This window comes from Dreissena polymorpha, chromosome 3 (assembly GCF_020536995.1).
Source record: "Dreissena polymorpha isolate Duluth1 chromosome 3, UMN_Dpol_1.0, whole genome shotgun sequence".
NCBI lineage: Eukaryota > Metazoa > Mollusca > Bivalvia > Myida > Dreissenidae > Dreissena > Dreissena polymorpha.
Window position 1 is genome coordinate 73,588,445 of NC_068357.1, and position 26,509 is coordinate 73,614,953.

The following is a 26,509-nucleotide window of genomic DNA, read 5'->3' on the forward strand; positions in this document are numbered from 1 at the left end:
CTATTAATTTGTGTACATAAGTTAAGCAAGATTTTGATATTTTCATATGATACCGTTATATTCATTTTCTTAATTTGCAATAAAATAATAAGATGTCAAACATGACCTGTGTTACATAAACAGTCAACAAAATAACAAGACAATACCTAAAAACACCCCTTTTCACACCACTAACAATAAACAGATAACAATCTCTCCGGCATTCAGAGCTAAACAGGGTACTGATTATCAGGGGCAGATAAGGCTACTGATAGGGTTTGCCCAGACATAAGCTGGAATGAGGTATAAGACTTTTGATTGGTTCAATTTTTTGCACAGGAAATTATTTGAAAACAACAACTTTTGAAAAACAAGCTGGTTTCAGCAATTGAATTGAGCTAAATTAAATTAACATTAACCCATTACCACCTAATGCCGCACTACGACGCATTATTGCTCTACCACCTATTGACGCTTATCGACGCAATTATCGATCTACAGATGATGCCGCACATCGACGCATTTCTAGTTCCCACCTAAAGACGCACTGCGACGCACTCCAATTTAGATCCCCAATAACTAAATATTACATTTAATGACGTCACAGTGGAATACACCTACAGAAAGGTGCCCATGCGCGAGTTTTTCCTAGCACTTCCTATTCAAAGCTACAAGCCAAGATGGATGACGCGTTTCCAGTAAATAATGTAAATGATGCTAATTCTGACGATAGCGGGTCAGAATTTTCAGGATTTGGACCAGAGGACATTCCCTCTGACATTGAGGTTCCATACAAATCGGAATCTAGCGAATCTGAGTCGGATTCTGACGAGGAACCGTCGACGGAATGGACGTCAAGATTTTCTCCATTGGCCGTATGTACATGTACACAAAATGAAAATTAATTGTCAATCAGCTTACGACTTTTCATTGTAAAGATCGGTTTTACGTTGCAGTGATTGATTCTAATCGTCATAATGATAATCATTATATATATATATTGATACTTCTTGACGATTTATACGACGAAAATAAGCGGCAAACACATAAGGTATTGACACGCAAAAATTGTCAACTGAGTCTGAGAAAAAAATGTCATTTTTTGTGTATGACTATGTCCCTCAATACTTACCTTTATTAACACACACGTATAACATATTTTATTGTATAAACGTATTATTTATGAGTGCATATATTACAAAAACATAGTAATACATGTTATACACACAAATATATTCATATTATATGAAATGATAGAATATTACACAGATGTATTCATATAATATAAATGATATACTAAAATAGCATGCAATTTATTACAGGATACATTTTATTGCAAAACACAATAAGTTTGCATATGTGTAGAGATATAAATTGCATGTATTGCATACATCAAAATGTAAATACATGTAAATAATCCAAACAATTTAATGTAAATTCATTCAATCATTTCAAAATCAAATATATTTTCTTTTCAGTTCGATAACTTTGTTGAGCGACCTGGCCCCATCCTTCCTCATGATTTCGATGACGAACTTGCTTCCCCTTTGGACTTCTTCTCACTGATGTTCCATCCCATGATGTTCGCTGAAATGGCAAGGCATACGAACAACTATGCCACATGGAAAATGGAGACGGAGGGAAGACATGATCCAAAGTGGACGGAAACAGATTCTGCGGAGATAAGAGCATACATTGGACTCAATATTTGGATGGGTTGCAACTGGGTTCCGACGATCGAACGGTATTGGAGCGAGAATATATTCAAGGGAAATCAAGGCTTCAAAACGGTCATGACTGTCAATAGGTTCCAGAAACTCAACCAATATTTTCACGTGTCCGACAGAGCTGCTGAACCCGCACGAGGAGCACCCAATCATGACAAACTGTATAAAATTCGACCTGTAATAGAGCATGTTTCAGGGACATTTGGTGACAGCTATACGCATGGCAAGCAAGTGGTAATAGATGAGGCAATGGTGAAATTCTATGGACGGAATTCAATGAAACAGTATATGAAGGCCAAGCCCATCAAACGAGGAATAAAGATATGGATGCTGTGCGACTCCAATACATACTACTGTTCCAAGTTTAGCGTGTATCTGGGTCGCCAGAACAACGCCACTGAACATGGACTGGCCTACAATTTCGTAAGGAATATGACCAGTGAGATCCGAGGAACCAACCGTGAGGTCTACTGCGACAATTATTCTTAAGTGTAGCCCTCATGGAAAAGTTGCTTGAGGATGGATTGTACTCGTGCAGCACGGTTCGGGTGAACCGTAAGCAGTTCCCTGTAGAATTGAAGAAGCCAAAGGATCTCCGGGAACGAGGGCAGTTCAAAATCTTACAGAGAGGAACCTCAAATCTAACGGCATCAGTGTGGCGGGACAAGAAATTGGTGCATCATGTGAGCACTCTGAGCGACCCCACCCTGTCGCTTCAAGCTCAGCGTCGAACAGGGGCTGAAGTGTTGAATCTGCAGCAACCCCACGCGGTGAAAGCATATTGCCAGTACATGGGTGGAGTTGATGTCCACGATCAATACCGGCTATGTTACGAGGTTGGACGTAACTCCAAGAAGTGGTGGCGCTACCTGTTTTGGTTTATGATAAACACTGCCATCGTGAATGCGTACCTTCTGTTCAAGGAAACTAGTAAACGCAGGCATTCCAAGAAGCGTTTCGGGCACCTGGACTTCCGTGAGGAGCTCGCCGAGCACTTGATTGGAGGCTACACGAAGAGAAAACGGGCTAGCCAAGGACAGGCGCAGGCTGGCCTTATCAACAAGGAGAATGTGGGTCCCCATGTCCACGCAATTCTGCCTGGGAAACGTAGAAGGTGCAAGTACCACAGCCTTGTTCTGAAGGAGCGCACCGACACGCGCTATGGTTGCACAACATGCATGACGCCACTGTGCTGCAATATGGATGCCACAATTTATGGCACAGTATGACTGTGCCTGCACCGCACTAAAGGACTTGTGATGTTACCTTGTACATAGAGTAGTGTTTCAAACAATATGGACAAATTTGTGGCACAATATGACACTAAATAAAGAACTTGTGATGTTGATCATTGTACATAGACTAGTCCTTCGAACAATATAACTTATATTTTAATTACATAAATGTTAATTTCATCCTTTTTAATGACATAATTTATTTTAATTCATGAAATTTAACATATGTAATGGAAAGAAGATCAGTGCAGTAGAATTATTTCCACTTGCTATCAAACTGAGTTCAATACAAGAGGGCCATGATGGCCCTGAATCGCTCACCTGACTAACCTTGCTTCATGAACTTAAATTTTATTAGACCCATATACAATCCCAAGCCAAATTTCATTAGTTAATACATTCTGACAAAATTTCATTAAGACGTGATGAAAACTGTGACCTCTTTCATCTACACAAGGTTTTACTAGAATTTGCCCGGTGACCTAATTTTTGACCCCAGATGACCCATATATGATCCAAAATCAGATATTATCAAGATTAACATTCTGACCATATTACATTAAGATCATATGAAAACTATGACCTCTATTGTCTTCACAATGTTTTTCTATGATTTGACCTAGTTTTTGACCCCAGATGACCCTAATACAATCCCAACCCAGATTTCATCAAGATTAATATTCTGGCCAAATTTCATAAAGATTTAATGAAAACTGTGACCTCTACTGTCTACAAAAGTTTGTTTTTTTAATCTGACCTAGTTTTTGACCCTAGATGACCCAAAGTCAATCCCAATCCAGATTTTAACAAGACAAACATTCTGACTATATTTCAATAAAATCTGATGAAAACTGTGACCTCTATAGTCTACACAAGGTTTTTCTATTATTTGACCTAATGCCTAGTTGCTGACCCCAGATGACCCAAATACAATCCAAACAGGGCTCCTCTTGCCCAAAAATTTATGTGGCCAACATTTTAGCCAAATGGAATCTTGTGTAGCCAAATTTTAGAAACTGTAGCCAAAGTTTTAGCAAAGCATTTGCAGGGGTCAAAGTTGGATACTTTGAAAATCCTGAACTTAAAGCTGGGGGCCAGGGGGGCGCAGGGCCCTCGGTGGGTCCAGGGGACAAGGGGGCCAGAGGCCCCCAGAAGCTCCTGGATTCGACACATTTAAAGGGTGCCTGTACCTGTTCTGGTGATTCTATTTTCTTAAAAAAACAACATACACATATATTTAAAAATCTTCATGTATTTGATAAAGAACACAAAGTTAGTCAAAAGGCAATTCATTCACATGCACCCTCTGTCTGGCATGGACTCGACTGCAGGTGTTGCTTTTGAAGAACCAGATAAAACCTGTAACAGTGGTTACAAATTATATTTTTCACACATACTTTAAAAAAGTCAATAATACATGTTTAATTAATGCAGAATCAAATGCCACCATTTATATTCACAGAATCATGCTGCCAGAAGCCTCCACATACACCTAAGAAAATTGGGTGTGGTGGCTTCTGCTGAACAGTTAAAATTGAAAATTTCAGCATGGGTTCCCCTAGTTTTTATCCCAATCGTTGTTTGAATGCTAAATAATTGTATCCTGGTGTGACCCAAATTTGACGATGTAACGGTTACATGAAGCAATATTTAGCAAATAATTTAAGAAATAATGAATGTTTAATAGCACAAAATAATAATTTTAAACTCGGCTGTATTACTTTGAAATGATTCAAAGACAATAATCATCCATTTAATCGATAAAAATAGAACATTGTCGAATTAAGGTGTCGGCGAATTTGGATTACGGTAGGTTGCCCATATTTGTTTTACAAATAAAAAAAACATTTCTTGCTGCTGGGCTCATATGTTGGGGACAATAAAACATTTTATTTAACTAAAAAAAACCTGTCCCAGTCAGCAAAAATGGTGTATTTGATCGTATTTTCAATTACTGTTAAAATTATTTTCCTGATTTATTCTTTATTCAAAGGTCAAAATGTTTTAAAAGCTCACAATCAATGAATCATACGTTATTAATAAAAAAAAATTGGCAAATTTGCTAGATCTATCTTGCCGATTTTTGATGCAAAACAACCTAAACAGTAAACTTTAGCAACAGAAAATACGACCAAATTCGGGGTGTTAGTTTAAAAAAATAACAAGGGACAAAATTGTCACAAAACCAGGTTTTCATTGTGAAAAAAAAATCTGATAAAGGGAGAAAACTCAAACTGAACTTTTGAAATGAACAAACAAAATAAACCCCCTTTGTAAGTTTGTTTTTTAAAAAAATCTATTTTTAGTCGTGGCGACCTTGACATTGGAGATATTGACGTGATTCTTTCGTGCGACACACCGTCCCATGATGGTGAACAAATGTGCCAAATGATTTTAAAATCTCACAATGAATGACATAGTTATGGCCAGGACAAGCTCATTTATGGCCATTTTTTACCTTTGAACTCAAAGTGTGACCTTGACCTTGGAGATATCGACGTAATTATTTCGCGCGACACACCGTCCAATGATGGTGAACAAATGTGCCAAATGATTTTAAAATCTGACAATGAACGACATAGTTATGCCCCGGACAAGCTTGTTCCGCCCGCCCGCCAGCACGCCAGCCAGCCCGCCAGCCAGCCAGCCAGCCAGCCAGCCCGCCCGCATTCGCCAATCTAATAACCAGTTTTTTCCTTCGGAAAACCTGGTTAAAAACCCTACCTGGATGGTCTTGATGGTTCTTATATTCTTTATGTGATAAGGGCCCTCTGCGTGGAGACGCAATGCCTTCTTCCCACAAGACTGATAATTCAGGGTTTTCTTACAAACTTCTCAAACCGCTTTTCCACAAGCTTCCACTTTTCTCAACCAGTTCACTACCCGCCCGTAGACTACAGCGGGGAATGGCCACCCATTATAAACTGTACGCTGAAGTTTCTTTAGCTACCAACAGGCAAGTATCTCGTTGCCATTTTTCTCAACTTAAGTCTAAACACAGCTTCCCATTCGGCATCAAATATACGCAAAAAGTACTCAAATTGATTTAAATCGGCAGCAATATTTAATCTTTAATCAGATGTAATTGTTTATTTAATCCTCTACGATGTACGATTTGTTTTCACATCAGTAATTTGTCTCGATGACCGGTGTTAATGCCTACTGCGTATGAATTTTTCAGGTCAATAACACGGCGATGTATTGATGCACAGTCTACAACTGAAAGCGGTTAATATCTGGGACGGCATGTCAGGAAAAAAATCAATATCGATAATTCGCATTGTTCATTAATTAAGCAACGATTAATAACACTTATCCTTTATGGATTTTCATGAAAGAAAAACCATAATAAAGAAAGTTTTATTCTCTTTAATCTGATATATAAACAAGTTTGGAAAGAATTGGATGAAAAATTTGGACTTTATTGCATAAACACCATTTTCTCAATTCAAGGGGAGGTAATTCTGTACTTCATGGACCAATAATGCTCATTTTTTTGTAGGGTTCGTGTCCTCATTGATATAAAGACACTGTGCAAATTTGGAAAGGATCGGACAAAAAATGTGGAAGATTTTTGAAAGTTTTCACAAAATAGGCAAAAACGAATAAACATGCAAAGTTCAACGAGCTCCTGCGGCCATGTTTTTTGACGAATCAAATTTCTTTGAACAACTTTTCAGGGGAGCCTTCAAAGGTCATCCTTGTGAAATTTTTTGAAAATCTGTTGAGTGGTATCTGACAAGAAGATTTTTTAAGGTTTTTACCATATATGGTCATGGCGGCCATCTTGGTTATGTGATCAAATTTTTTTTAACAATTCTTTTGTCCCATGACCTAGGGATGCTCCACATGAAATTTAGTTGAAATTGGCTCAATGGTTTAGTAGAAGAAGATGCTTACAAATTGTTTACAGACAGACAGACAGACAGACGGACGGACGCCGGACGGTGAGTGATCACAATAGCTCACCCCGAGCTATCGCTCAGGTGAGCTAAAAATGTGTAACAAAAGTTCAGGTCAGAGTCAGCACATTGCATTCTATTTGTGTGTAAATTTAAGTTTATTCTAATGCTATTTTCTGATGTGCTATGTCTCATGTTGACACCTGTATATACTGTTATATATAAATACAAATATATTTTATGTTTGCATATTATAAAAATAAGAAAATAATGCATTTCAATAAAATATGTGTTCAAATTGTTATGTGTGTTCATTTCCATTCTTTCTATTTACATAATTTATTGGCCAATTTTTTAACAAAAGGTATCATTGAAAAGCATTTTTTATTGCCTACAATTCATACATTCACAATCTGGCTGTATAATCAACAGAAAGGGTCATAAAACTAGCCAGAACCATACACCCCCCATGCAGTACACAATAATCCAATTATCTCTATTGGGAGGGTGTCAACTATCAGCTAGATGCCTATTGATACTGATAGTGATTATTGACTATTGATCAGTGGTGGAGATAAGCAGATTAGCAGGGTATGTAGGTGGTAATGGGTTAAGACTTATAATTGTTCTGTAAAATGTATTGAAATACTGTCAGCATGAAGTATTGTGTGATGAAAACAATGTGTATTTTACTACAATTTGGAAATCAACAATAAGTTTGTTGGAAAAGAAGTTCAACTGTTTTTTTTTGGAATAGACGAGTTAATTGTTATTGTTTACATTCGGGATTTTCCGCGCATGCGCACTGACTGGTTGGCAAAAACACTTGTTACAGTAACGTAAAACATGTATAAAGGGCTTTTGTTTAGTCAATAAATTGATAATAAAAACGAAATAAACATTAAAACTCTTTAAAAAAAAGTGCAAATATAGCATATTTAGTACCAAATAAATGTATATTCACAAATAAAGTTTCCTCTTCATAAAAATACGAAGTAGTTATTAGCATAGAGTAAACGTGATCGGAAGACTTAATACTGACAATTCCACAAAACAAAACAATAAATTAGCCGTATTCTTTCTGATAATAAGACTTGAATAAATTATATTTAAACACTAATAAAACATATTTTAATTGTATTATAATTTTAAGTGGTGTGGATAGTGTTTTATTTCATCAGCGATCAATAGAGTCAGAGGTGCATTTAATCAATTATAAAAAAAGCCCTAAAAAGCGGAATACAGTACTTTTTTTAAATATTGGGGTAATTTTCTTGTACATTGAATGAATTTACGTTTCGTTTACATTGAATGAATATAAATTCAATTTACCATACAAACGGAAAAACCCTGCATATTAATTACGCAAATGTAACTGTCTTTGCATGTATATTGAAATCTCTATTAGTAATAAGGAGTGATAAAAATATAGCATTTTATGATAAATGCATATATTTAATTTATCTAACGGCCCCTTTTGTGACTGCTTATGTTCATGATCGTGTTTCGGACCCTGCAGTAATGTACAATCTTTACACATAATAGCGGAGTTAACTTTTGCCGGTACCCGTTAAATACCTTAATTGCATAGCAGTAAAATTGCACAATATTTAAATGTATAGTTATTAAACAATGTATTATTAAGTTTAACTGGCTAATAAATATATACACTCGTTCCAGTTAATACATTTCCGACAAATGTCTTCATTTTTGTTAAAATGTTAAAATATTTCATAAAAAATTAACTTATCAGTATTTTTAGCTTTAAAATGTGGCTTACAACAGTTTGATGTGTGCTGCGTGGATGCAATAGCGTGTATCCCCGTACATATCTTCGATGTTGTTATATTTTCAGCCTTCAGAGGCTGGTGGCGGTATTGTGTTTTTATTATTTTTTAAGAATTGTTTTTAATGAAAATTCAATACTGCTCCAGCAGCTGGAGTTTCACTTCTTTATATTAAATGATTGCTCAATATGCCAAGAGATGACATAGAGGTATCGTGACTTATGTTTACTGACCAGACACTCGTCTGCAACATGTGGTTTATGCAGGGGTCCAAGTGTAGGTCCCTGGGTTTATGACACCATGTTTTCTTTGTAATTGTCTGGACAGTATCCGATCATAACGAGATAATCGGTTTGTGATAACAAAGGTGCAATTATACACCGGGATATAAATGCTGCAACAAAGAGTGCCAAAATTAGTGTGAACAATTAAATAAAACAATTACATTAAATAAAAGAATTTATTGAATGTGTAAGAAGGTAAGTTTTTCCAGACACATAAAGGTTCAAATCAGTTACCCTATGTCGCGTACATACAATTGACCTATTCGTTGTTTGTTTTTATCCTTATTTGTTTTCGTTCATTAAATTTAATTCATTCTGAAAGAATTTCAATTTCTGAGAAGTTTTTAACTATAAAAGGTTGCGATGAAGTGCCAATTAGAGAGATTTTTGTTTAACCACATACCGAGCTCTTAGATTGTGTTCCACTCCCGAGTTCGTTGTCAGTAAAAACAAATAATAATAACAACAATAAAATCGTACCAAAGATGCATTTCCTTGCATGCTAATGTTTTATTCAGACATAATTAGTAAAATTATATTTGATATTGTGCATGATTATCATTAAAAACGAAGATTTCGTCAACCTTCTCTATATGCGCTTATATAAATTGCACCTCTTTTGCCAACCAGTGGGCGGAGTCTAAACTTTGCAGGTGCGTGTGACGTCACGCGTTAACTCGTCTATACTGAAGAACAGTTTTAACAGGTTTGTATTGTCATTTCTTCATCCTTTTTTTATTTAGTTTACTGAATTAATTATGATCATTATTATATTTATGTATTGTCACTGGGAAATGTAAATTGATAAATTAATGTATTGCAACTTAAAGGAAAAACAACACAATTTGAAGCAAAAATAGATGAACATACACATGACAAAGTGTAAATGTTGTGTACAGTGAATTATTGTGGTTGTGTTTTATGATTATTGTCATCTTTATTGTTATTTATTGATATTTCTGGCTATTACTGAACAGATTTTTTTCCCTCATATTTTAATTTTGAAGGTTAAACTCTTGCCCCAAGAGCAAAAGGGGTAATCATACTACCTGATGTATGGACTTTTACACCAGGCTTTTACCCTGCACGAGCTGGCCAACTTGAGGGGAACTGAAGTGGGCAAACCTCGCCCTGTCCTTGAACAAGAAAGCTGGATTTGTTGAGAGGTAAAACTATACAGGTTATTGCATTTTAAAAGCATCACAATTCTGACCAATGTAACAAATATTTTTAGAGTTTGAAATGTGATGAAAGTAAATTACAAGCTTTGGAAAATTACTAATTGTAAATATTTTGTCAAAACTCCTTTTCTTTTTTGGTTCCAGAGTATCATTTAAGCAGAAATCCAGCATGAAACCAGGGAGGTGATGGCCATCGCACAGGCCATGTGCCGACTATTCACTTTCCACCAGCTTGTGACTTGCTCCATGAAGGGAGCAACAACAACAACTGGATCTCCAAGACCAAGCCTCCCCGCTGCTGAGAGAAATGCAATCATTGGTACTTTTTCTTCATCATAAAAATTTGAAGTACCAGTTATCCATATAGAAATTCAATACACATTCTACAAATATTTTTCAGATCACTTACTGTTTACAGTCGCATAAATGATCATTTTATTACATCATTTGATAAAAGGGGGAGTTTTTATAATCGAAGTGACAGTTAACAATAGTTTGTTTTTTTTATTCATGAAGACAGGGATTGAAAAACTTTGTCCGTGTCTCTAGTCACTGTCTCCAGGACAATCAGTAATAAACTCATTTGTGTTGACTTCCTTAATATGCAAATATTTAACCTCTTTTTCTGGCTAGAGTATTTTCTATTTAAGAACAGATTTTGTTGTTTTTTTGCATGTTTTTAAAATGAATAGTCTATTATATTTTTTCAGATGTCATAGCCAAAACCTTTGACAAGCTTCTGGTTGATGTTGAAGAAAAGATGAGAGGTTGTTTAAGGCATCTGCGGCTGATGCACAAGTAGACTGAAGTCTTTGTAAATAAAATGTGCTGTTAAAATGATTATTTAACCATTGTTTTCACTTTGTTATATAGATTTGCACCTGTTTCAACAACATTAACTTATTTTTATGCTCCCGGTAGGGTCTCATATATCAGTTGAACTGTTCGTCTGTCTGTCTCAGTGCTCCAGCTAGGCCTAAATCGAAGGGCGCCGCGCCCTGCCCTCCTGAACCTCCGCCCTGTCCCCCCGAATCTGCCCTGCCCCCCCTCCCCCCCCCAAATTTTTTTTTTTACATATGATTATTCATAAATCTCTTATTACATTGTAATTACTTTAATCCTCATTGTAGACATTATACTTGAATGATTTAATAATAATGGGATAATACAATTATTTATAACATATAAATTAACATGCAATAGGAAGCATTCCAGAAACACCCGTGCGCTCGTATGTGCCCTTTTCACAAAATACTGCGTGTCGAAAGTGCCCTTTTGACAAAATACTGCGCGTCGAAAGTGCCCTTTTGAATAATAAGCCCCCCTGCCCTTTTCAAATCCTAGCTGGAGCACTGTGTCTATCTGTCCGAAAACTTTAGCATTGGTCATAACTTTTGCAAAATTGAAGAAAGCAACTTGATATTTAGCATGCATGTGTATCTCATTGAGCTGCACATTTTGAGTGGTGCAAGGTCAAGGTCATCCTTCAAGGTCAGAGGTCAAAATCCAATGGAAGAAATAAGCAAAGAGAGATAATTTCTATACCTGCCAAATCATAAATAGAATTTTTATTTCAAAGCGGCGCAGTAGGGGCTATTGTGTTTCTGACAAACACATCTCTTGTTTGTATTTATTCCACACAATCATACTTTTTTCAGTTCTTTCTTTGTGTTCAATGTTATGTTATAACACTATTATATTTTATTATAACAATGCCTGTCAAAATAGTTTTATCATGCTGTGTATATGGATATATATGTAAAGTTTTATGTTTTATCGTTAAAAAAAGTAATTAGAATTTAATTTATGATATTTTTGTTCTTATCATAAAAAAGTTTTTCAGTTTTAAGTGGGTGAAAAGTGGGTTTTTACTGAGCATTTAACAGGTTTTAAAGCTAGTTTTAACTGCGTTTAATCTGTGAAAAGCACACATTTAGCTCACTTAATGCTCAAATAAAAACCCACTTTAAACTCGCTTAAGAACAGGAAAAACCGACTTGATGTGTAGAAGCGGGTGTAAAAGCCAACATAAAGAAGGAAAACACACTAACTTTTAACCAACTTTAGTTGGTAAAACTCGGTTTTAAAGCGTGTTTTAACTGCGTTTAATCTGAGTTAAGCACACATTTAGCTCACTTAACACTCAAACAAAAACCCACTTTTAACTCGCTTAAGAACAGGAAAAACCGACTTGATGTGTAGAAGCGGGTTTACAAGCCAACATAGAGAAGGAAAACACACTCACTTTTAACCCACTTAAGTTGGTTTAAGTTAGTTTTAGTTGGTTTAAGTTGGTATAAGAAGGTTTAAGCGTGTTGGTTTATGTGAGTGAAATCCAGGTTTTACCTACAAAAAACCAAGTCGGTAAGCAAAAAGTGTGTTTAAAAGACACGCTTTAACCCGGTGCCAATACCGCAGGGTTTAACACGGATTAAAACCGGGTTTTGCCCACTTTTTTGACAAGGGTATGATAGTTAATAAGTGTTGCAAGTATGAAAGCAATAGCTTTGATACTGTAGGAATAAAGTGGACCTAAACACAAAACTTAACCAAATTTTCAATTTTCTAAGTATAAAAAGGGCACATAATTCTGTCAAAATGCACGCATGAGTTATCTAACTTTGCCTGCCCAGTCCCCTCATGATAGTTAGTAAGTGTTGCAAGTATGAAAGCAATAGCTTTGATACTTAAGGAATAAAATGGACCTAAACACAAAACTTAACCAAAATTTTCAATTTTCTAAGTATAAAAAGGGCACATAATTCTGTCAAAATGCACGCCAGAGTTATCTAACTTTGCCTGCCCAGTCCCCTCATGATAGTAAGTAAGTGTACCAAGTTTGAATGCAATAGCATTGATACTTTCTGAGAAAAGTGGACCTAAACGCAAAACTTAACCGGACGCCGACGCCAACGCCGACGCCAAGGTGATGACAATAGCTCATAATTTTTTTTCAAAAAATAGATGAGCTAAAAAAATCGGTCAAATCTTATCCGAAAATGTACTGCGAATCGAAAGCAAGCTACTGAGCATGAGCGGCCAGCGTCTGTCAGTTGTAAATATTGATTTTCGATGATGTAAGCGACCTACAGTGCAGAGAGTATATTGAAATCACTGAAGCGTGTAAGTGTTACAAACGGTGTTTTTACTGCTATTGTCAAGTTTTATGGGGGTTATTATCGGATTATTAATGGCTCCTTTATGATATTCAGCCCCCAAAAAAGGAACACTGGGACAAACTGTCACGACGATCAGTAATTATAATAATTATTAGAGCCGCTATTTCTTTAATCAAAACCATAGGCGATCGGGCTGGCAAAAGCATTTAATTTCTCCACAAAAACACATGCCGGTATACACTTTTTTCTACAGGTATTTGTGAGCATTTCTGTTTAATAGTTCCATTATTATAATGACCTTGGAAGGATATAATTTGATTAAGATACCAACAATTTCTGAAATAAAAAGTATATCGTTCACTTGGTGTACTATATTTCGGATATGTTAAAATTCGGACATTTGAAGATAGTGACATGCATGTGTTTGTTTGTTGTTGATAGTTTGTAAAAAAAATATGCTTTATGTTATTTCAGGCAACTAGAATAGATGGTGGTAATTATCTGGGCCTTTCTGTCAGGAAATAGGCATGAACAATTATAATTTAATTGATCCTGGAAATCATCCACCACTAACAGAAAACGTTTTAACAACAGAAGCTGATGTATGACATGTCCAAATGACCATATATAACTGTTTAACAAATTAAGTGAGATGATTTACTTTCTGATGTTTTATATTTCTTTTTCCCCTTCAAATGATGTAAATTGGTGTGATTCTATGTTTAAATAATTAATTTTGAAACATTTAGGCAGCATACTGTTTAATACATTGAAGTTAACATTGTTATATTATTTTGGTTATCTGTGTTGTTTATCAAGTTGAAAAAAATGGTATTTATATACAAATAAAGCTTATTAAGACTTATGAAGGTATGACTTATGAAGGTATTTATTGTTTTTTATGTAATAATATACTTTTTAAAGTGATAATATAGGCAATGACATTAACGGCGCGAAAAAGTTGCAACAAGTTTTGTTGAGCCAGTGAAACCCCTGAATGCGCGTAATTACCTTTTATTTCTTAAAAGTTTATAATACCAACTTCCGAAACACTAAGTTCTGGCGGCGAAGGGCAATGCTGAAGATGATAATGCTGAAGATAATTATGACAAGGATGACGATGCTGATGATATTGATGAAATACATGATATCAAAAGTTTACAAGACAAGGTTATGAGCTTTTAATGGGTCTGCTTTAAATGGCAACAGAATTGAATATAGGAAATACAAATGTGTACAAGTATGCTTCTTGTACTTATTTGCCCTTACGCCGAGAGTAGCTGTGTGTTGAAACAAGAGGACTCCCTAGTTTAAGTGAGGGCCACCAAAAGTTGAAAGTAGGGTTCCCTCCGGGTACCCTGTCAAAAAAGTTAGTGTCAAGGCCTGCCGACCGACCTACCGACCGACCGACATCAGCAAAGCAATATACCCCCTCTTCTTCGAAGGGGGGCATAATAAACGACCAGTAGTTGGAAGCAAGATTTTCCATGGGTCACATAATGTTTTTCAATATTTTTTTTGCTTTCTGTTTATTTTGGTTGTTATTTAATATTATAATATATGACTTGAATGAAATGAACTGAGGACAAATACATAAATATTAAAAGAAATGTTGTGATTTGGTAGCTCCAAAGTAGTGTGGATTTTGATTTATAACATTTAGAAAGTATATAAAGAATTCGACACCAACCGCCTGCCGCAGTGCCTGACAAAATTCCTGGGGAAATGCCAGTATAACTATATATTATTCACTTGTTATTCTTGTCTGTTTATCATTACATTTTAATCAGTGACAACAATCAAATGAAAAATCTCTCCCAAACACCTATTACACCAACACATCCGCATTTTGCACAGCACCTCGAACAACACTGACAAAGATCACACTCACATACAGAACAATTCTTTAAAACGCAACCTTCCCTAACGCATAACACACTTTCATCCATCTCTTTAGTCAACAAAGTCTTTAATACAGACAGCCTTAAGCACTCAACACTCTTAAACGTCTCTCTGTCAACTGTCACCCACTAACCAACGACCATACAGATAGACAACTGCAAGGGATGGGTTCTATATGCTTTTATTTTAATATGTATTTCAATATTTACACACGTTATCAAAGCTTTACAGTATGTACACTAGGAGACATACATCTATACACTTTTATTTTAATATTTATTTCATAATCAGGCCACAATTAAAATATTGTTGGTTTGCCCTTTACCGACCCTAAATTTTACAGGTGGGTAGGTAGGTAGGAAATTTATTTTATTTTATTTGAGAAATTATATTTTTAATACACTAATAGTCAATGAATATTTAAAACACTGTTATTAAAGCACTGTTGCAGTGTACGAAGCCCTGTGTAGCTTAACATTATCTTGTTTGCTGTTTCTTGCATATATTAATATCAAATGCAATCTTGTGTGTTATTACATCAAATATTTGTTCATTATATGATGTTAATTGCTCAAATGCATTTGTAATTATTTAACAGCCAGACAGCTTTTATTTTTAACTTAAACCTTTCCCTTAAATTGGGCTTTATTAGCATGCAACAAGCATTGAAGGAGTGTAGAAAGACAGCCCAAAGCCTTTAATGGAAAAATTCAGACATGGCGAAAGACCGTCACATTTTACAGACCAGACTTGCCTACCAGGAGAAACAATTCACAGGCCAGTTGAAATTTTTACAGGCCTCAATTTTAAGTGTTTGACCGGTTAGTGCATAGTCTCGGCATGGCAAAGTAAATTCATAAAAGGGCAAACTGAACATTATTATAAAGCATTATTTCTGCTTGAATGCTCTGAGCTTTTATGAGTACATAGTTACGTACAGCTCAGAGGGTCAATAGCTGGGAGTTGTATTATTGCAACTAACATAAGCATGAAAACTTGATTTGGGGAAATAAATTAAGGGTGTTAGTTTCAGTTTATGGATATATTAACGCTTTAAACATATATACTTGAGTGTTGTCGTTGTATTTAGCTAAGAGACATTAATATATTAAATACGTTTACCTTTACATATCCATTTCACTAACATGCCATTACAGTAAACTGTTTAGTCTTGCAAACATAATAAAGCAGAATATGCACATGAATCTGATTAAACACAGATCCACTTGCATATAAATCAAATCATGTTTGTCTTTTATTTTGCATTTTCGAGCGATAATCCTGTAACTGTTAGATGTATTTTTCTTTGCGAGTAGACTGCATTCCAATTTTCAAACACTTGTTTTGTGACATTCAGTTCATACATTTCCAAAAAAAGAGAGTTTTATTTGTATCTATAACGTATGCTCCATCGTAGAATGACACGCTCTTTTCATTAATCCATACTTATTATATGATGTCCGTCGTAAATTCGATAGTCATTTGTCCTCGCTGAGCATCGTTAATTTTTTTTACTTGTCCGCCATCTTGGATCACGTTAAAAACATGTGTACAACGAACGTAAACTGGTATATGTCCGACTTCTTTCGCAAACCAATAGTTAATCTGATGTCGTTCGGCCATTTTCACGGAACACCGCCGATCGCGATGCTGGTTATAGACGCTTGCATTACTGTCTATTCTGGGGCATATGAAATTCCAACCATTGAAGCGACCTAGATCGGTCAGGGGCGATAATAATCTACAGGGATATAAATACGCGCACGAATAAATATTGCAGTCGGCTCTTTTATGATTGGCGAAAAAAAAACGAAAATAAAAAAAATACGTTTTCAGAAATCGCAATAAATTTTTTTGGGTCCGGGGGTAAAAAGTGGGTCAGTAGGTAAAGGGCAAACAAACTCAATTTTAATTTAGGCCCCACACACAGTATCAAGCTTTATAATATTTACATAAGTAGACATACATCTATATACGTTTATGCTAATATTTATTTCATTCCGTTAATTAATTAAGTACTAAATTGTATAGCATGAAAAAAAAAAATTTTTATTAAGTATTCCATACTACAGCCTTATCTCTTGGCAACCCCTTTCAGTAATAGCTTTATCTACCCCTCGATAACCAGTACCCTAATCAGCTCTGAAATGGTCTATTGCCTTATCAAAGACATTCGCACGTGTTAATCCCTTTGTCAATGCACCGCAGAGTACATAACAGGGCGGTAGACTTGCTAAGCATGTAAGAACACCCGACACTTCATCCAGATTTTTTCCGGATTTTCAGTTCAATTAGTATACAGCACAATAACTGTTTATACAATGCCGTATCTAAAAGCACGGACTCTGCCACTTATCCGATCGGAGCGAGAATACAGTAATAAGAATGTTTCTGTTTATACAATGCCGTATCTAAAAGCACGGACTCTGCCACTTATCCGATCGCAGCGAGAATACAGTAATAAGAATGTGTCCTAATTCAACACTACACTGTTATGAGCAATAAAATTTCAACTGCTACCACAAGACATCGTCAGATACTACAGTGAAAACAATTTGTGCAGTGTAACCTTTTCTTTTGCTTTGCTCAAATCGACAATTCACAACTTCCGCCATAAACGATTTGTTATCAAGTTTATGTTTTGAGCATTTCTCAACAAAATATACGCAAATTGATGTCGATTGCAACAGGTATTGTGGTTGTTACAATGTATTATGTTGATTGAACTCGATTTTATAGACATACGTGAGACATAATTTTTTTACATTAAAAAATGGGTTACAAAGAAGAACTCTGAGCTGTACGTATGTACTCATAAAAGCTCAGAGCATTCAAGAAGAACTATCATATAACCCAGCTTCAATCTCTGGCAAAATTTCATTAGGACAAATGTTCTGACCAAGTTTCATGAAGATTGGCCAATAAATGTGGCTAATATAGTGTCAACAAGTTTTCACTAAAGCCATATAAGGACAACTGCCCCCCCCCCCCGGCGGCCATGTTTTTCAACGAACCATAACCATTTTCAAACTCACTCGAACTATTGTAAGAACGAATGTTCTGATCAAGTTTCATAAAGATTGGGTAATAAATGTGACTTCTAGAGTGTTTACAAGGTTTTTTAGTTAAAATAGCCATTTAAGGAAAAATGCCACGCCCCCTTGCGGCCATGTTTTTTAACGGATCTCAACCATTTTTGAACTAAGCCCAGATATTATTAGTTCAAATATTCTGACCAAGTTTCATGAGCATTGGACCACAAATGTGACTTCTAGAGTGTTAACAAGGTTTTACCATACAGTAAAGCCATATAAGGAAAACTGCCCCGCCCCATGGCAGCCATGTTTTTCATTCAACTGGAACCATTTTCGAACTTGTCCATGATATTATTGGGACACATGTTTTGACCAAGTTTCATGAAGATTGGACTAAAAATGTGACTTCTAGAGTGTTAACAGGGTTTTACTAATGCCATATAAAGGAAAACTGCCATGCCCCCTGGCGGCCATGTTTTTCAACCAACCGGAACCATTTTCGAACTCCTCCAAGATATTATTGGGACACATGTTCTGACAAAGTTTCATGAAGATTGGACAAAAAAATGTGACTTCTAGAGTGTTAACAAGGTTTTACTATAGCCATATAAGGAAAACTGCCACGCCCCCTGGCGGCCATGTTTTTCAACCAACCAGAACCATTTTCAAACTCGTCCAAGATATTATTGGGACACATGTTCTGACAAAGTTTCATGAAGATTGGACTAAAAATGTGACTTCTAGAGTGTTAACAAGGTTTTACTATAGCCATATAAGGAAAACTGCCACGCCCCCTGGCAGCAATGTTTTTCAACCAACCGGAACCATTTTCGAACTCGTCCAAGATATTATTGAGACACATGTTTTAACCAAGTTTCATGAAGATTGGACAATAAATGTGACCTTTAGAGTGTTAACAAGGTAAATGTTGACGACACACGACCCACGACAGACAAAAGGCAATCAAAATAGCTCACCATGAGCACATTGTGCTCAGGTGAGCTAAAAACACATGTTATGAACATAAGGTCACAAATGAATTTTAGAAGCAATCTCTATTTGTCACTACTTAGGAAGAAACAATATATTTTTCAAAATAGATTCTTTTTTCTCCTGTGTTTTCTTAGATTCACAACTTTTGATATTAAAAAAAAAGAGATTGTGTGTCCTTTCCAAAATTTGCTAATAATATGTAACTTAAGCTGGCATATGTATGGTCAAAACTTGAAGAAAATGTTTTGGCAAGACCAATATTGAATCTGGGTCATGTGGGTCCAAAAGCTAGAATGTGTGCAAACATTTACAAAAATAATTGTAAATATGCTTGAAGACACATTTTTGATCCATTTTTAGACATTTGTCTAGACATTTTTAGTTTGAAAATGTTAGTACAAAAAACATTTGCACACACCCTAAGCATGTTTTTTATTTTACAGTTACTGGTTTGTAATATTTTAAAAGGACGAGGCAGTTGGATAAAACACTGACAAGTAGTTTTTTCTGATGGGAATGTTTACCAGTATGATTGGAATAATTTTTGTCATGCTGATGGCAGTGAGCTCGATAAAGTTACCACAATGGCAATTGTGTGTCTGTATGTGAGTTGGTTTAGGTTTTCGGTCAGGATTGCTTGTCCAGGCTGTATCTTTCTTATGCATTGACACTTTTTAGCATAGGTGCAACGCACCTATGCTTAAGGTATATACGACATTTCGAAAACACACATCGATCGGTTGTCCGTTATGAAGCCTTACCTGATCAAAAATCAGACGAAATATCTTTTTAATTTAGTTTATGGTAATTCTTACAATTTTTTTTTGAAATGTTTTTCTAACGTTTTCTTCCAAGAATATTGCTGACACCGTTTTTAGTGAATTTTTCTAAGACCGTTTTACGTAAAAAAAACCTTCTAAGAAACTAAAACAAATTTTGTTCGTAAAACAATTCTGTTCTTGTTGATAGTGACCTCACACCTAATTTCTATTTCCTTTGTTTACTGTTCTGTGAGAGGTCAAATGTTTTCTGATTTATGACATGGATTCTGACCTGCCTTTCTATGGATTTGATGAAGTAGAGTTTGAAAGTAATAGAGATGTGTTAATTGAAGTTAAAATGATTTACTTTTAGCCAGAATTAACGTTACGAGTAGAGCTAACGGTTTAAATGTGGCATCGGATTTAATGGATTCGCGCGAATTCTGGACGAGTGTTGTGTCTGTAAAATATTAAATGGAAATCTGTAAATGTATCAAGTCGGAAAAGAAAACGGATGGTTGCATAATGGTATGCGTGAAATAATGTAATTCTACGTATTTATTTTCATAGTTATGTCATTTTGTAACCATTCACATTCGTCACTATTTGGAATTCCCGTTTCTAAAAATAGAACATATTGGTAACAAGGGGGGCGACTCGTGATGTCAGCAATCGTTAAGGTTACAATATACTCAATAATCGAGTCATGAAGGCTGTACTCTCTAAACAAATTATCATATTTTCCTCGAAGGCATGTTATACACTTTAGACTGTTGTTCTGGTTTTATCGTTTGGAGATATTGAGAGGGTAAGCATTGGTGTTCACTACTAAATCCCTGAAATAGGATAAAGTTGGAGATTAAAGTAAAAAATGGCACTGCAAAAGGTTACAATCCACTAGAATTTTTTTTATTTGAGTCGAATTCTTTTTTGGTTTGAACATGACATTTCTTTTTTATTGCTTAAATCGATTCAGCTAAGAATGCCCGACAAGAAAAGGTATGGTTATGGGGGTCTCTATGTGCAAAATGTTGTATTTATTTTCGCTCGAAGTTGTCGCTTTTATATCGAAACATATAAGGAAACTATTTAGTATATTTTGACCTTAACATTTACTTCAGCAGCATCTTCCCTGTATCTTGCAACTATGCTTTCAGCGCCATCGGCGCTCTCGTTTTAATAACTTGGCATAATTGTTAACCCTTTCCCTGATAGACCTCTTATCTGATCTGCCACTCCAGGCCAATGCCAGTCCTGCTGTTCTGATAACAGTGACTCCATATACAGCTGAAAAGCCTGACTACACTATCTCAATATGGTTATTGGGAAAATATTGGAAAACTGTTACACCTGTCTTGTTTAGGCTTAATTTTCACTTAGTTGCTTGCATTTCACATCATTTGTGTCAATGTAAATATTGTAGAGAAATAAATTCTACTTCCAATCATCGTCTGTCAAAACCATGATTTTATATGTCAGTAAATATATCGAAGTAATTCTCATAAATGATCTCGGAAACGGGACTTGCTTTAAACATTTATCATTACGATATTAATTTTCATAAGATGAATGAGAACCAAACAAACATACACAGACAACATAAAATATAAATAATTATGACAAATTAAATGGAAAAAAAACAACGTTGGTTTATTTTCAAAAAATCACTTTTACTTTCTACCAATTTCCAGAAAATGACTTGTACATATTGCATAAAATCTAAATATAGATGACGCTGTTAATTGGTCGTTGTAAAAGAATATTCATGAACTGTACACGGCACTTTGCGTGCAATCAGATACAGTACAATAATTGTTGCAATATTGAAGGAACTAAAATATGAAAATGATACAGCGTTTATTTCTTTTATTTTATTCAGGAAATGTCAAAATCATTTGCGAGATACCCCGATACTCAAATGGAAATTTACTACGAAGCATTTACAATGTTGTCGGCGCTACGCAGTTTTTGTGTATGCATAAATACACCCACGCCTATTTTCGCGCGCTTTTTGTCCAAACAAAGACTTGACACGAAAATATCATGGGCATATACATGTATTTATTTCTGGCTACAATTTATAACAGAACATTACATGTACACGATGCGCGCACACCACATTAAGTTATTTACGCATGTTTGAATACCCTTGTCCCGATTGGACACCTATTTCATCAAATCTTTAAATAGAAACATATGCCGAAATTCATTTGATACTTTAGTAAAAATGTCCGATGTTTGTGTTTATGATTTGCTTGAGCACTTTTGTCGTCAATATCAATAAGAATTTGCATTTGAAAATGGACATTGGGAATATACGGGATTATCGGGTAATGGATAGAGACAGAAAAATTCGCATGTATGCCGTAATCGATAGAGACGGTAATAAACGCATTTATCGGGGAATCGCTAGACTCGGGATTATACGCATCTTATCGGGGAAAGGGTTAAACGCCATGAGCTGGTGTGCAACACAAAAGATCCAGGTCGCTAGCTCAAAGGTCAAAGTCACACTTCAAATATCGTCCAATATATATCCGTTGTATGGGTTCTGCGAGTTTGACAGTCCCACTACACAAAAAAAGCCACGTGTCCAATACTGGAGCGTACGCTCATGCGTCGATTAGAAAGCCTGGTGTTTATTGGCTCGTCGTTTTCATAAACAGGCTTCTGATTGCCTCAGATATAGTCGCTCAAGTCGATATAAGAGTTCAAAGGTCAAAAATTAGCATTATAAAGCTTGTCCGGTCTGTATCTCCCTTATGCATTGACACCTTTTTTTAAATAACTTGGCATAATTGTTAAACACCATGAGCCGGTGTGCAACACGAAAGATCCAGGTCTCTAGCTCAAAGGTCAAGGTCACACTTCAAATATCGTCAAAAATAAATCCGTTGTATGGGTTCTGCGAGTTTGACAGTCACACTACACAAAAAATCCACAAGTCCAACACGCGGGTGTACCCGCATGCGTCGATTATAAAGCCTGGTGTTCATTGGCTCGTCGTTTTCATAAACAGGCTTCTGATTGCCTCAGATATAGTCGCTCAAGTCGATATAAGAGTTCAAAGGTCAAAAATAAGCATTATACACCTTGTCCAATCTGTATCTCCCTTATGCATTGACACTTTTTTTAAACAAATATTTCTTGTTGGTTTTTGTCAGGTTTGTTTGTTTTTTGTTATTAATTGTGTCTGTGTCCAAACAGAATACCAACTTTGCTTTATTGACACTGGGCTCAATAGGCATCTAGTTCTGAAGTTCATGTCACGTGTGTGTATAGGTAAATGGAGATATATTTTATACATATTAACTGTCTATACATGTTGTAAATAGGATTTATACTGAGTCTGTAGAAGAAATACGACATTCAATTTCAATATTTGTTTGACTTTCCCAGAGCTCCAGATAAGGGCCGTACAGCCGTAAATACCGCTTTTTCATGAAGGTTTACGCATTTATTTTTATAAACTAGACGTACAATTACCTTTTTAATACCCCTTTTACGCATTTACGAAAACAATCTGGCCGTACCGATACGTCCGCGTTCAGCGCGCCGTGATTTGTTGGTCTCTAACCTAATGGCGCTTTTTGTTTAACGAAGGTTAAAGTTTTAGGAAAGAAAAATACAATGATATTTGACCTTTGATCTTTAAGGATGACCTTGAACTTCCACCACTCAAAATGTGCAGCTTTATGAGAACGCCGCTTTGAAATATTATTTTTTTGACCTTTGACCTTTGTACCGTAGTCACTGTTCTAACACTATTTTATTAAAGAAGACAAGTCTCTGAATCATTTCTAAGTGTTATTTATTCTTTTTCTTAAGTAGAATACAATAACAAGTGATTCATAACTATCAGACTATTAGCAAGGTGCCTGTACCACGTGACTTTTTCGGCAATGTGTGGGACAAACCATCGCTTCAGGTAACGTTTTTGATAATTTCTTCATTAATTCAAAACCATTTTCAAAAAAACAAACACGAGAGCCCGATCATTGTCAAAATACACAACTGTGTTAAGTTTGCGCAAAATTAATTTAGTATTTTTTCCAAAAAGTGCAACCGCACGTTTGAAAAGACACGAATTGAAATGCTATGTGTGTTGTTTTTTTTATTCAATCAACAAAAACGCTAATTATAATATTGTCAAAGGTTTAAAAAATAGGGCGGACATAGTTATTCTTCATAGAGAAGCTACATACATTGTATGTTTGCACAAATACTTCTGATTTGGAGTGTGTGCTTAAAATGCAATAATGCTATGTGTGGGACACGTTTTTGAAATGCCATGTGTGGTATACAAACTAAACTAGAGAATCGAAAGATTGACATTAACATCAATAATATTTTAAGTCTGTCTAAATAACAAAAGTTGGTCAATAAAACATTGTTGGTAATGTTTTGCGTGCTTAAAATATGATAATCACCACGTTCATGTTACTCAAAATTATCATGATTGTTGATAATTTATATTCATATTTTTTACTTGTAGAATGCCATTTGTTTGGGAACAGTGTGGTAGAGAGGTCAAAACACAGTCGGGAATCTCCAAACACAAAGCCACCCAAGCAGGGGAAGGAAAATATTTCTGTTGCGGCAAACCTTTTCTTGTGAGTTTCTATAAAATTGATTTTTACAAAATGTAAAATTTTAATTGAATTGTTACTTCCAACTAAGGCATTTGTTTAATACACAAAATCTTAAGGATTGTTTGTGCAAGGTGTCATGTGAATATAATTGTAACAAAATTACGAAAAGTGTTATTGAACTTATGGTTGTGTGCTTTTTATCAGGAATGTGTAAACATATAAGACCGTAACGAGAGTTATTAAATAAGCATATATGTACGCAATTCTATATTGGGAAGACTCGACGTTTTCAGTAGTTGCTTTGAGCGGTATTTTGTCGCCTAGGAAAGAGGTGAATGAGTATGCTATCGGCGACGTGGTGCAGGCGAAATTCCAAGGAAAAATTTATTCTGCAAAGATTTACGAAATTGGAGGTAAGTTGTTTTTTTATCGCTGTCTAGTGTCTGAAAATTGAAAGTTTAAAACGTTAACATCCGACTCAATGCAACAATCGTAATTAAATTAAGTCTAGTAAAACGCTAGAAAATTTTCATTTGACCGTAAATCACTAATATTTCAGTGTGAATTTACAGAACAGCAACTCATCTTGTTTAGACAACTGAATGGCACTTGTCATGTTTTGTCACACGTCACGTGAACGCATACATTTTAAACTTTTAAGAAAAAAATCGAAATGACTGGCGATTATTTCTGTTGTTTTTTGTTTTCAGAAAACAGGGCAAGTCTCAACAAGAGCCTCAGTGTGGGCTTTAAGATTGATTTGACAAGTAAGTTTATCGAAATAATTTTTGTGAAAATTTGTAATTTATTATTTTACTTCATTATTTATGGTTAAGATAAAGAAGGACATGTGTGCTAGTTAATAGACCACCAAATAGTATATCATTGTTCTCCACTTGATCCAAATGCCAACTTCTAAATTACCCATAAGCCAGCCGTGTGATTTTCCTCATTCAGCTGATTTCCTCCCCTTTCAATGTCAAACCGAGTTTACAAATATTTATAAACTTTGCTATATATAAATGAAGAGTTGAGTTAAACTCTGTAGGGGGTGGGGGGGGGGGGATTTTCCTCCCCCGAGGTGGTTCTTAAATCATAAGCACATAGGTAAAAAATGTTGAGGACATCTTGGAATACCAATGACCAATTTTAAATAAATATTGTTAACAATATTTCTAAAAGTAAGGATACCGTGATCCCTAGTTAAATCAAACATTATTTACAGGAATTGAGCCAAGTACCTGTAACCAGCCTATACCTCCCAAACCGACACCTGAAGATGCTGCCAAAGAAGACCAAACAGACGGACCAACCAAAAGGAAGCGCCATCGCTCAGCCCCAAGTAAAACACAAGAGGATGTTGCCAACAAAGATGAGCCTACTAAAAAGCGACACCGTTCAGATGTGAATGATGGACAGTCTTCAGACCCTCTTGGTTAGTTGGTACATTGTTAATTAATAGTCATACTGTAAAATATTAACAAACAAGTTTAAAAACCATTATTGTCCACATGGTTGTAACTATTTCTGGCCAAAATATTGTATTTCACTGGCCAGTTAACTTCCAATTAGTACTTGACCTGACTTACTGGCCATGAAGACTTATATTCTGGAAACTGTAACAATACTTTATTTTATGGAACTGACAAAGCCATTCACACTATAACAAAGAATTGATAGGCAACAACCTGAAAAAGTTAAATTAAACATCTTCAAGCAGCAAGCATTATATTACAAACCGAGTTTGTAAAATAATGCTTGCTGCTTGAAGATGTTTTACACTTAAATTAAACGTAACCAACAGATTGTTCATAATTGAAATATACTTGTATGTAGTTATTTAGTAATTTAGATAAAAGCCCTTTAAAATTTTGTTTAAACTATAGTTTTGCAATGCTTTTTTTGCATTTGAATAGTTGAACAGGCGCGCCAGATGTTGCTAATGCGTCGACAGGCGACACTGCCAGTTGCTCCACCACCAAACACACTGCCAGTTGCCCCTCAACCTGCGA

The 26,509-nt window shown here is 35.5% G+C and overlaps 2 protein-coding genes across 2 annotated transcripts; both read left to right on the forward strand.

Annotated features, from left to right (window-relative positions):
* The first annotated feature begins 659 nt into the window (after positions 1-659).
* On the forward strand, positions 660-2,195 carry LOC127872331 (piggyBac transposable element-derived protein 4-like). Its single transcript, XM_052415662.1, has 2 exons — positions 660-854; positions 1,458-2,195. Exons 1-2 carry the CDS (start codon positions 660-662, stop codon positions 2,193-2,195), a joined length of 933 nt encoding a protein of 310 aa, XP_052271622.1.
* An 11-nt stretch (positions 2,196-2,206) lies between these two features.
* On the forward strand, positions 2,207-2,935 carry LOC127872332 (piggyBac transposable element-derived protein 4-like). The gene has a single exon (XM_052415663.1). It carries the CDS (start codon positions 2,207-2,209, stop codon positions 2,933-2,935), a length of 729 nt encoding a protein of 242 aa, XP_052271623.1.
* The last annotated feature ends 23,574 nt before the right edge of the window (positions 2,936-26,509 follow it).